The sequence below is a fragment of the Sus scrofa genome, chromosome 10 (assembly GCF_000003025.6).
Source record: "Sus scrofa isolate TJ Tabasco breed Duroc chromosome 10, Sscrofa11.1, whole genome shotgun sequence".
NCBI classification, from domain to species: domain Eukaryota; kingdom Metazoa; phylum Chordata; class Mammalia; order Artiodactyla; family Suidae; genus Sus; species Sus scrofa.
In genome coordinates this window covers 63,893,309-63,906,023 of record NC_010452.4, presented here as the reverse complement: position 1 = coordinate 63,906,023, position 12,715 = coordinate 63,893,309, and the positions used below count along the sequence as shown (strand labels likewise).

The window sequence follows — 12,715 nt, the reverse complement described above, 5'->3', positions numbered from 1 at the left end:
AGAAAGAAACAGAGAGAGAGAAAGTGGACCAGAAAGAAAGGGAGAGAGAAAGTGGAAGGAAGGAAGGAAGGAAGCAAAGAAAGGAGTTCCCTTTGTAGCTCAGCAGTTAACAAACCTGACTAGCATCCATAAAGATATGGGTTTGATCCCTGGCCTCACTCAGTGGCTTAAGGATCCAGTATTGAGTGAACTGTAGTGTAGGCCAGACTGTAGGTCGCAGATGTGGCTTGGATCCCACGTTGTTGTGGCTGTGGTGTAGACTGGCTGCTATGGCACCAATTCGCCCTCTAGCCTGGGAACCTCCATATGCCATGGGTACAGACCTAAAAGGACAAAAAAAAAAAATATATATATATATATATATATACACACATATAATCTGTTCAGTTAAAAAGCACCAAATAACTCACTTTAAAATATAGATAACAAGGGAGTTCCCTGGTGACTCAGAAGGTAAAGGATCCAGCATTGTCACTGCTGTGATATGCAGATTCAATCCCTGGCTTGGAAACTTCTGTACACCAGGGACACAGCCCCCTGCCCCCCAAAAAAGAAAGAAAGAAAGCTCTGCGGCTCGCTGTGACCTAAACAAATACGTTAAAAAGTACCCAAGAGTCAAACATGGAATGGGATCCTAACAATTAAAACCGGAGTCCCCTGGTGGCTCAGTGGGTTAGGGGTCTGGTGATGTCACTGCTCAAGCTGCTGCTGTGACTGAGGGTTCGATCCCTGGCCCAGGAACTTCCACATGCCATAGGCATGGCCAAAAACTACAAATAAAAACTAAATAATAATTAAAGCCTTTAGGGGATAAACAAGTTCTTACTGTGTAGCACAGAGAACTGTATTCAACGACCTATGATGAGCTATAATGGCAAAGGGCACTTTAAGAAAGAACGTATATATGCACAACCGAGCCACTCTGCTGTACAGCAGAAATGAATACAACACTGTCACTCAACTACACTTCAGTAAAACATAATTAAAAAAACCAAAATCCCTATGCCCAGGCTATTCATTCTAAGCATGCTGTCTTATTTTAACAATAAGATCACACACAAAATTGAGCGTTACTCACAATATAGCCTTTTGGAACCTGTAACATATAAATAACACTTCGTCCCACACCTGTGTCTGAGCAGCTGCTTCTCTAAAGACGTATCAAGGAGCAAGAGATAAACACACAATGTTTATGAGTGGAGGTCTCCTAAACCCAGAGCAAATGATTCATAAACCTCTTAAGCCCATAAACATTTCGTCCAAGAAACTCCGACAACCCTTCTCGGCACAGGAACCCGGGCAGCGGGGGCCCTTCCTCGTGACGGAATGCAAGCGACTAGGAAAGGCTGCTCAGGAAGTCTCCCAAGTTCAAAGACTCGGAGAGTGGCCGTTCATGGCCATCCAATTCTAGGACACACAAGGCTGCGTATGCGACAGACTAGTTCATGGTAACTGGAAAAAGAACTGCTTCCTCAAGGCAGGAGTGCCAACGACTTCCCAGCGCAAAGTGGCATCAATACAGGATCCGTTACCTTTTATTGTCCTTTCTTTTTCAACCGCACGCTCAGCAGGAGGAAGTTCCCGGGCAGGGATGGAACCTGAGCCGCAGCTTCAACCTATGCCACAGCTGCCTCGGTGTCGGATCCTTAACCCACAGCAGCAGGCCCAAGATCAAACCCGTGCTGCCCCGGAGACGATGCCAGGTCCTCAACCTGCTGGGCCACAGTGGGAACTCATTGCCTCTTTTTAAGTAATTAGACCCTGGGTTGTAGAAGGTTATAATCTGTTTTTTTTTTTTTTTTTTGTCTTTTTTGTTGTTGTTGTTGTTGTTGTTGTTGTTGCTATTTCTTGGGCCGCTCCCGCGGCATATGGAGGTTCCTAGGCTAGGGGTTGAATCGGAGCTGTAGCCACCGGCCTACGCCAGAGCCACAGCAACGCGGGATCCAAGCCGCGTCTGCAACCTACACCACAGCTCACGGCAACACCGGATCGTCAACCCACTGAGCAAGGGCAGGGACCGAACCCGCAACCTCATGGTTCCTAGTCGGATTCGTTAACCACTGCGCCACGACGGGAACTCCGAAGGTTATAATCTGAAATACGACTAACTTGGCAAGGGAGACTATTAAATCCGTAACCAGAACTCAGCCCAGGAAGAGCGAATCGGCAAGTCCAGAATGAATGAAATCTCTCAGGGTGTCTTCCTGTGTGCCAGATGTTTTTCTAGCGGAAACGAAGAGGAAGAAGACATTACATCTGTGTGATTTTAACTGCTGCGTCAGTTCAGAGAATCACGAGGTTTAGAGAAGGGTTCACCGTTAGCACATTAAACAGACACAGACACACAGTATGAATGAAACTCAGAAAGGATGAGCCAATGGCAGTCCTCGATCTGAGGTCACAGCTGCAGGACTGCACCTGGGGTCGGGGGCCAGACACCCGAACACAGGTCCTCATGGCTGAGCCACGCAGACCCCAGAGGGCCAGAGACGGTCCAGAAAAAAGAAAACACCCCATCCCCTGGCCAGGAGAGGCAATAACGACTCAAAAAAGACGTTTAAAAGATAGTGGGGGAGGGAGAAATACTTCGGAGCCGCACAGAACCAGCCCCCAGCACAAAGAGCAAGAGATACGGGAGTTCCCGTTGTGGCTCAGCAGGTTAAGAACCAGACATGGCCTCCGTGAAGATGTGGGTTCAATCCCTGGCCTCGATCCGTGGGTTAAGGATCCAGCATTGCAGGGATCTGCCTCGGGGGTCGCAGATGCAGCTTGGATCTGGCGTTGCTGGGGCTGTGGCGTCGGCCTCCGCTGCAGCTTGATTCAACCCCTTGCCCAGGAACTTCCCCATGCCGCGGCTGCAGCTGTTAAAAAAAAAAAAAAAAGTAAGAGATTCGGATTCGATTTTTCTGCTGAGAATGTTGACTCCTTTCCCTCGCAAACAGAAGAGCCCATGGGCCCTCTGGTAAAACACGCCTAGTACGAAAGAAAAAAGAAAACCCAAGCCCACGTGTCCAGGGTGATGCCTTCGCTCAGGGACTGGCAATGCGCAATGGCCCTTTATCTGCTGACTTCATCAGGAAATTACCCGTCGCTGGCCTGGAAAAAGAATGTCAAGGAATCTATTTATCACTCTGTCAGCATATTGTTTTGCTTGCTTTTATCACAGCAACTGGAGAGCCCCCACCACTCCAGGAATCCAACTCTGTCCGCTTCCTTCTTTTTGCCCCATATCAGGGCCACCCATGCTGGCTGCCAGGCCGGCGTCAGGGCCCCCGAGCTAGGGAGTAATCTTACAGGTGCCTCTTTCATGGAGGGGACACAGGTGTCAGTCACACTATCATAACCTTCCTTAGGAAAAGAGACAAAGATGAACATTAAGAAAGCTGCCCGGGAGTTCCCGTTGTGGCTCAGTGGTAACAAACCGGACTAATATCCATGAGGATGCAGGTTCCATCCCTGGCCCCGATCAGTGGGTTAAGGATCCGGTGTTGCCGTGAGCTGTGGTGTAGGTCGAAGACATGGCTCAGATCCCACGTTGCTGTGGCTGTGGTGTAGGCTGGCAGCTGCAGCTCTGATTGGACCCCTAGCCCAGGAACTTCCCTACGCTGCAGGTGCAGCCCTAAAAAGAAAGAAAGAAAGAAAAGGAAAATTTTTTTAAAAATTTTCTAATTTTTAGGAGTTCCCGTCGTGGCGCAGTGGTTAACGAATCCGACTAGGAACCATGAGGTTGCGGGTTCGGTCCCTGCCCTTGCTCAGTGGGTTAACGATCTGGTGTTGCCATGAGTTGTGGTGTAGGTTGCAGACGCGGCTCGGATCCTGCGTTGCTGTGCCTCTGGCGTAGGCCGGTGGCTACAGCTCCGATTCAACCCCTAGCCTGGGAACCTCCATATGCCGCGGGAGCGGCCCAAGAAATAGCAACAACAACAACAACAACAACAAAAAAGACAAAAAGACAAAAAAAAAAAAATTTTCTAATTTTTAAAAAGCTGTTCAGGACACTGAGGGTGCTATATCTTTTCTTTTTAGGGCCACACCTGCAGCATATGGCATTTCCCAGGCTGGGGGGTCGAATCAGAGTGTATGAAAACACACCACTTAAAATAACACGGTTACAGAGGACAGAAAGTCAGGCACTCCAAAGTGGAAAGATGTCTTCACTTAGCAAAAGTAAGAAAGACTTTAAGTATATTTGTACTTTAAAAAAAAAAAAAAAAGCAGAATAATTAGGATGAACCTTCAGCTACGAGGCTACTCTCAGAAAAAGAATTTCCACGGTTCCATTGGGAGACAAAGGCTCAACTCAGCTCTGCATTTGGGAGGATTTCTCACTCCTAGTTTGTGCACAGAAAAATAGAAACGGGGAGAACTGAGCCCATTTTGCAACAGATACTAACATCTTTCAACAGAGGCAATTATTTCAAGGTTTTCCATGTTTTTTATAGATAAAAAGTCAATGCCATGAGTTCCCTTGTGGTGCAGCAGGTTAAGGATCTGGCGTTGTCACTGCCGCAGCTCAGGTCACTGCTATGGTACAGGTTCAATATCTGGCCTGGGAGCCTGCACATGCTGCAGGCATGGCAAAAAAAAAATAATAAAGTAATAATAAGGCCAGATAAGATATTATTTGAGAAACAATCTGATAAATGTAATGATACCAAGCAGTTTGTAATTCTGTCATTGCCAGTTTTACCAAAATGTGAAGACACATCACTTTTGGACAACAGTCAGATCTCCCAGTGAGTTAATGATCATTTTTGTACATGAATTCACCACAGCAAATGCTTACAATCCAGAGAGCTGAGTTGTCCTTATATAATCTACTGTTATGTAAACAGTGCAATCCTTTCTATTAAAAAATTATCTTTTGAAAATAAACTCTATTATACAAGTAGTTAGAAAAAGAGGCATTTATAAAGTCACTGGTTAAATATATAATTCAAAGACTGGTTTTAATTTTGGCTTTGAATTTCTTGTGTTGTTGTTGTTGATTTTGTTTTGCATTTCCTAAAGGGAGAACTATCTGAGCACAAATTCACACGACCTAAGCATCGTTCACGTCAGGCGCTTTTCTTGAAATGCCCTCCAGGCTCCCAGCGGGTCTTGGAAAAGGGATTCTGAGGCTTGGGCAGGCCGTCCTGAACTGTCTTGCTCAGCACCTGTGAGAGAAGTGTCTTTCCTGCCTCCCCTGCCGTGGCAGAAACACACAACTCATTCAGGTCAAAAGGTTCTAAGCAGAAGTCGCTTCCAGGGAGTTCCCATCGTGGCGCAGTGGTTAACGAATCCGACTAGGAACCATGAGGTTGCGGGTTCGATCCCTGGCCTTGCTCAGTGGGTTAAGGATCTGGTGTTGCCGTGAGCTGTGGTGTAGGTTGAAGACTCGGCTCGGATCCCGTGTTGCTGTGGCTCTGGCCCCTAGCCTGGGAACCTCCATATGCCGCGGGAGCGGCCCAAGAAATGGCAAAAAGACAAAAAAAAAAAAAAAAGAAGTCGCTTCCAGGCGGGCATGTTTAATTGCTGATCCAAGACCCTCAGCACCGTTAGAACGCCACCCCCCCCCCCGACAGGACATCTGATGACGCGGCTGCACCCGTGTGACTCCTTTATCAACACTCCTATGCTAAGCCACTGAGATGCTGTTTTGCTTCGTTTTACTGAAGAGAGCTGACTGACACCGCGGTGTTAACTTCCGCTGTACAGCCTGACCCCGTCAGGCACACCCGCATTCGTCTCCACAGTCTCTTCCGTGACGGGTCATCACCGGGTATTGGACATAGTTCCCTGTGCTCCACAGGAGGACCTGGTCACCCAGCCTGCACACACCCTCGTTGGCATCCGCTGACCCCAAACTGCCAACCCACCCCCCCACCTTCCGTCCTACTTGGGAACCACAAGTCTTTTCTCTGAGTCTGTTTCAGTTTCTTGGATAAGCTCATCTGGCTCCTATTGTAGATTCCACATACAAGTGATATCACGTGGGATTTGTCTTTCTCTGTCTGGCTTACTTCACTCAGTATGATAATCTCTAGGTCCATCCATGTCGCTGCAAATAACACCATTTGATTCTTTTTATGGCTGGGGAACATTCCTCTGTGTGTGTGTGTGTGTGTGTGTGTGTGTGTGTACACACCACGCCTTCTTTAGCCACTCATCTGCATGGATGGGTACTTAAGTTGCTTCTGTATCTTGGCTGTTGTAGGGATGGCGTGTATCTTTTCAAATTAGAGTTTTGTCCAGATATATACCCAGGAGTGGGACTGCTGGATCACAAAGCCATTGAGATTTTGAAGTGATGGGTCACTTGACTATAACCTAGCCCGATCCGTCTGGCACTTCGAACCAAATTCTGCATCACTTTCAAGGTGCTATCTGCTTATAACTCTGACCGCCAATCCCAGGGAGGGGCAGTACGTGAGATCTAGAACGCTGCCCCAGGTTTTCTAAACTCTTTCAGGGAGAAAACAGGTCAATACGTCAAAAGGCCAAATGGGTCCAGAAAACGAAACTCATACCTGAATCAAGATCTCCGTTACGATCAGCTGAGCTGGGATGCTTTTCCAGAGGTGAGGATGAAGGGTCTTGCGTACTGGACACCGACACACTGGTCTCCATTCTCGATGCCTGAGGATCCTGTTCTCTTAATTCATCCTGCAGGAACCGTTACCTATGGGCAACCAACAACGAGAGCAGACATCAGAGCCCTTGAAGCGCAGCCGTCCGCTTCTGAACCCTCCACGAAGCTCGGCGTCCCCGTCAGAGCTGCTAGCATTTCCCAACAACACGCAGGATGCAACGTAATGCTGGTGACAGAGCATCCGGAATGAAGACTGGCAGTCACACAGGGTCAACGACAAGGTCACAGCAAGAGCATCTACTTTCTAAGGTCGCCATCCCCACTAAGATGGACACATGCGTCCTCCCCGGCTAGAATCGACGTCTCCACCCCCAGTCTACCCCGGCAGCATGGGCAAGACACTCCTCCACCCGGCTACCTCCTCCTCTCTCCCTGGATGCCGTCAGCAGGCACCCGCCCGCCTTGCCAGCATCCCCACACAGGCAGGCCGTCCAGTGTCCCACAGGCACGGTCTCCCCTAAGGGTCAGCCACGCAGGGCTGGTGGTCAGCTGCAGCCGTCTGCGGGGTTCTCAGTCTTTCACTTGTTCAGGGCTCCCCCTTACTTCTCTAGGTAGAGAACAGTTTAGATGAGCCTAAGGGCAAGGACTGATGAAGAAAATAAAGGCTCCTGTGTCCATCCCTATCCTATAAATGGAATAGTTTGTCACCCAGGTACAGGTAATGTATCTTTTAAGAACACCACACCCCCCCAACACTCTCTCTCTCTCTCTCACACACACACACACACACACACACACACACACACACACTCACACACACCCACACCCACACTCTCACATACACCCCTCTTTGGGTGCTATTCAGTTTACCATCCTGGAGAATATTCTGAATTATTAAAATGACATTCGTCAAAAAGGCAAAGCTTGTGGAACAGTGTGCTGGTCACTCGTGCCATGGCAGGAGAAAGGCTGAAACGCCTGCTGCAAGAAGTAACGGGAAGGGGGGGGACACTGGGAACGCAGGTGGTGAGCAGTGGCTCAGCATCCACGCTGGCTTTAGGCTGCAGTGTCTGCCGTAACAGAGCACGGAGGTCCGGGAGGCCCCAGGGACAGGCTGGAGGTCTTGGGAGTCCAAGGTCAAGGTGCAGGAAGATGTGGTGTCTAGTGAGAGCAGGCTTCCTGATTTCCCGACGGCCGTCCTCTCGCTGTGCCCTCACCTGGAGGGGGGCATCTCCTCCTCTTCTTCTAAGGACGCCAAGCCCATCCTGGGGGCTCCATCTTCCTGACCTCATCAAAACCTCATCACCTCCCAAAGACCCCCCCCCAACTCCTAATTCCTTCCCATTGGGGGTCAGGGCTTCAGCAGATGAACCTGGAAAGGCACACTCAGCCCTGACGAAGCCCGTAACCATTAAACTTTTTTTCTCTTTACCCCATTTTTCAGATTTTCTCTACAGCAGCTATGACTTTCATGCAGTTAAAACTCCTATCTCAGGATGACCTCAAGGTCTAGAAGGAATCACCTCACTTTCCACAGCTACTCTCAGCCACCAGCGGGACCTCCGGGTGCCTATGGAAAGAAGTAATTCCGGGAGAAGGTCTACGAAATATGAGTATGGCCAACTAGTTCACAAAACTTGACTTTCAGTGAGTAGGGGGTGAGCCCATCTTACTGGCAACAACTGATCTAGAGCTTTGCAAAATAAAAACAGGCTTTTACAAAGCAAACCCTTTTCCTAACTACGACACCCTAAGCTCCACTCAAAAGGCCATTTTTCAAAGGAAATGTATTTCCTTTCCATTCTTAAAATATATATAATGTCAAGGCCAAAGGCAAAAGTGTCTTTTAATGAAAGCAGCCCTCTTCCAAAGAGAGTAAGTTCAGAAGACTGAGGTTTTAAAGGGTAACGTCCCAATTTGGACAGTGGACTTCAGGACCGTCAGTAAAGTTAAATCAGTCCGAATCCCTCTGTGGCTGACAAGCAGAATCGTGGTACTTGAATTTACAGAAGTCAAGTGAGGTTCGATTCAATGCAATCAATGGTCCTTTCTAAACCGGAAGTTCTAGGAGTCTACTGGGGTTTTCTCAAGTATTAACTGCCTATTTTCTGCATTCTGAATACCTGTTGACTGGAGCCAAATTTAATACAATGTGCACCCCCCCCATCAACTCTATCCTGCCTTCTCCTATCATTTGGGGAGTAGTCACAGAAGATAAGCATTTTAGCATACGTGAAGTAGAGCCTCGTCGGGAAGGAAACGGGTGGGGGAGAACACTCATTACATAGGATTTTAAATTGCTGGAGACTTATTATCTCTTCTGAATTATCTCTAGACCAGCAAGGGCAAACTGAGCTTTCAATACCCGATATGGGAATCACATGTGGCCCTTGAAAGGCTGCTATTATGACTGCGAATCTCAACTTGAACTTCAGTTCACTTTATTTGTTGATTTACAATATTAGTCTCAAGTGCACAACATGGTGATTCAGTATTTTTACAGATTACACTCCATTCAAAGTTATTATAAAACACTGGCTGTATTCCCCGTGTGGCACAATACAGGCTCGTAGCTTATTTATTTTCTGCAGAGCAATTTGTCCCTCGTTAACTCCCTTCCCCTATCTTGCCCCCTCCCCTATTCCCTCTCTCTCCAATGTTCGCCACAAGTTTGATCCCGGTATCCATGAATCTGTTTCTGTTTTGTTACAGCCCTTTGTTTTGTTTTTTAGGTTCCACAGATAAGTGATAAGTAGCAGTATTTGTCTTCCTCTGTCTGATATATTTCACTGAGCATAATACCTTCCAGGTCCATCCATGTTGTTGCAAATGGCAAGAGTTCATTCTTTTTCATGGCTGAGTAATATTTCACTGCATATCTCCTTAAAAGCTGTATGTGGCTAGCACTGCCCTATTGAACAGCTATACCACTGCAGAGGAAAGCTAGAGTGTATTATATCTGAGTTTGGAACATATCCTAAACCATCACCAATTCTCAGGCCTCTTGAAAGTTTTAACACAGCAAGCTAGTGAAAAGAGAACAGGGGCATTTTAAAGCCTAAGGCCCTTAAAAGACAACATCACAGTTTCCCTGCAATATTCCACAAATCTTTCACCACCATCTTCCTAATGCAGTAGTTTTTAGTGAATGTGCTGTGTTTCTGTATCAATACAGTTTCAAAAGAGAAGCAATCCTAGCGGCTAAGTTATGTCATACTAAAACTATTTTTTCCATTCATCTACAAATGCAAGAAAATTATTCCACTTCAAATAGAATAAGGCAGAAAGCTTTTCTTCAAGGAAAAAAATCTATGACCAGAACTATTAATCCATCGGTGAAGTACCCATGGCTTCTACATCAGTTTTTAAAGAGAAAAATGTTTGCCCAAGTTTTTCTGACTCCTTCCTCATTGAATCGACTCCATCGTCTGCCTCTAACTAGATGCTTTAAAAAGGTAATCAGGACTGTAAAATAAGACCAATTTAAATGCACCAGATCCATCGTTTTAAACAGAAGTCAAGGGCAACAACAAAAATACCAAAAACCCACATTATTCTGTAAGGACACGTGACAAGGCTCTGTCCGCACAGGCAGCTGCGAAATTTATTTTGGCAAATGACATGTCACTTGTTGGCTTTTTTGGCAACGTTCACTTTTGCCTTCCCTTTCTACTCTCTGTACAAGTCTCGCAAATAAAACTACAAAGGAGCAAATTAAAGTCACGTGTAAGTCTAACACCCAGGGATCATCAGTTTTGCATTTATTGTATCTCCTCCTGATAGCTTCTCTGTAGGTTTTTTTTTTTTTTTTTTGAGTTCACACAGAATTTGGAATTTTCATTCATTTTCCGCCTAATGATCACATAGAAAGCATTCCCCACATCACTGCAATCTTTGAAAACACCGCTTGAAAGGATGGTATGATTTTTATGATAATCTGAATAAGGTCCCTTCTTTGCTGTTCCCCTACTGTTGGCCATAAAGTTGGTGTTTTGGGTTTTTTTTTTAATTTGTCTTTCATCTTTTTAGGACTGCACCCACAGCACATGGAGGTTCCCAGGCTAGGGATCGAATCGGAACTACAGCCGCCGGCCTACACCACAGCCGCAGCAACACAGGAAGCGAGCCTCATCTGTGACCTACACCACAGCCCACGGCAACGCCAGATCCTTAATCCACTGAGCGAAGCCAGGGATCAAACCTGTGTCCTCGTGGATCCTAATTGGGTTCATTAACCACTGAGCCGCGACGGGAACGCCCTGAAGTTGCTTTTTGATTTTTGACTGTTCCCAACACTGTAATTTGCAATCCTCATGTGATAGCTCCCACTTGTCCCGCATTTCACCTTCGTGGGCATTTTTTATGTATTTTTAAGAGCGCTACGTATCTAATCCCACAAAACCCCGGCAGAGATCTTTCCCCAGTTTGCCCTTCAGCACCTCCCTCTGACACCCGTACTGAGTGTGGGCTGTTTTTTAAACTCAGTCCAATGCATCAGTTCACTTCATTTCTCCTAAAACGTCCTCCCCACCACAGGGAGCCGGGAGTCTAACCTCCCTCGGGTTTCACGTTTTACATTTAATGTTTTAACATGCGTCTCTATATGTTTCTGGCCATGTATTTTGTGGGGTGCTGCTTGGAGCAGACCACCCCTCACAGTTAAAAATCCACTCCTACACCCCTGAACTTATTAAGATGGTTTTATCGTCTATGAAATTCTTACACGTACAAAGCCATGTTTCCATGCACTAAGTATCAGAAAGGCCAACAAAACAGGGGCTACTGAGTTCAGCAATCCCTGAACTTGGGACCATTTAAGGCAGGTTTCTTAAGGGGGTGATAACGGTGTTGGGGGGCCTGGGAACCCAGCCTTGAGACTTGATCATCCCGTGACATGCTCCTGTGGATGGACTAGAAAATCACTGTGCATCAGAAACTGTTAAGTGCAGCCCCCACCCCCCTGCAAAGCTAAATTTCCACGTCCTCTTCTGTCTGCAGCGAGGAGTCACTGCTTCACCAAAAGCAACACGGCTGGGGTGTCCCTAAAGCAGGATGTGGCCAGGCTACCGAGTGCTGGCCGGTGGGAAGCTTGCAGAGTGACGCTGTTCAACCAGAGGGTCACGCCTTTGGGTGGAAGGTCGTGCCTTTACCAGTCACCGCCCAGGGCTCCCCGCTTCTGAGATCATACAGAGGAAGGGCCCACAAGCAGGAACGCTGGGAGAGCAGGAGCTGAGTTGTGCTGTCAGCTGCAGGCTGCTACTTCCGAGAGAAATAAGCTTCCAATCCATTTACACTGCTCTGTCCGAGGGCTCCTGCTACACACCTGATCCCAAATCCCAACACAGCCACCAGAGAAGGACCGTGCTTCTTTTCAATAAGCTCGTCATTAGGCTGCTTAGATTGTGCTGTTGAACTCAGGATGTGCCATGCTAAGTTTTCATCCAAGACTATCAATAATGCCAAATGCCGTCTGGTTTCTTTCGCCCCTTCCGTCAAAAAAAAAAAAAGTCAATTTAAAATTCACATCAAATGCTGCCCAAGGTGCTTAAACCTCAAGGAGAGAGCGCTGTGCAGGAAAGGAGAGAGGTCCCCACACGGTGGCTATGACCTACGCCACAGCTTGCAGCAACACAGGATCCTTAACCCACTGTGCCACAAGGGGAACTCCGGGTCTCTACTTTCTGTATTAGCTGCCTTCCTCAGAAGGCCGGAATACTCTGCGATTTCTCGAGTTGAGACTGGGGACTGAAAAGGCTGCCTGACGCCTCCCAGCACAGCCATGAGGACCACAGATCCTGGGAGCCACTGCGCGGAGTCAGTGGGTCCTCCCCCAAAGAAACCCCAACGTGGCTTTGAGTGTTTGCTCTTAGCTCAGGCACATTACAGGAAAAGGGATTCTCCCACCTTCCAGCAAGAGGGCTGGGGGTCTCCAGCCCAGGGGCACTGGTTTAGAATGGAACGGCCCCCCGTCATTCTCTTCCCTGCAGCGACGGCTCTAAGAAAGAAGATCTCCTCCTAAATCCACAGCAATCAAACGCTGTGGCAACTCCAACTTCGGATCGCCAGATACGATCGATAAACTCTCCCCTCTCCCGAAGCTGGTGCTAAGGGATATCCCACTTCTTCTCCTTGATTTCTTTCTTT

General features: G+C 47.4%; 1 protein-coding gene across 2 annotated transcripts in view; it reads right to left on the bottom strand.

Moving 5' to 3' along the window:
• SFMBT2 (Scm-like with four mbt domains 2) overlaps positions 1-12,715 on the bottom strand; it is a 193,835-nt gene that overhangs the window by 164,844 nt on the left and 16,276 nt on the right. For both annotated transcript variants that reach the window (XM_021065007.1, XM_021065006.1), the window contains exon 2: positions 6,510-6,661. In XM_021065007.1, the coding sequence (XP_020920666.1) occupies positions 6,510-6,609 (100 nt within the window). In that variant the 5' untranslated portion in view covers positions 6,610-6,661. The remainder of the gene's footprint in view (positions 1-6,509; positions 6,662-12,715) is intronic.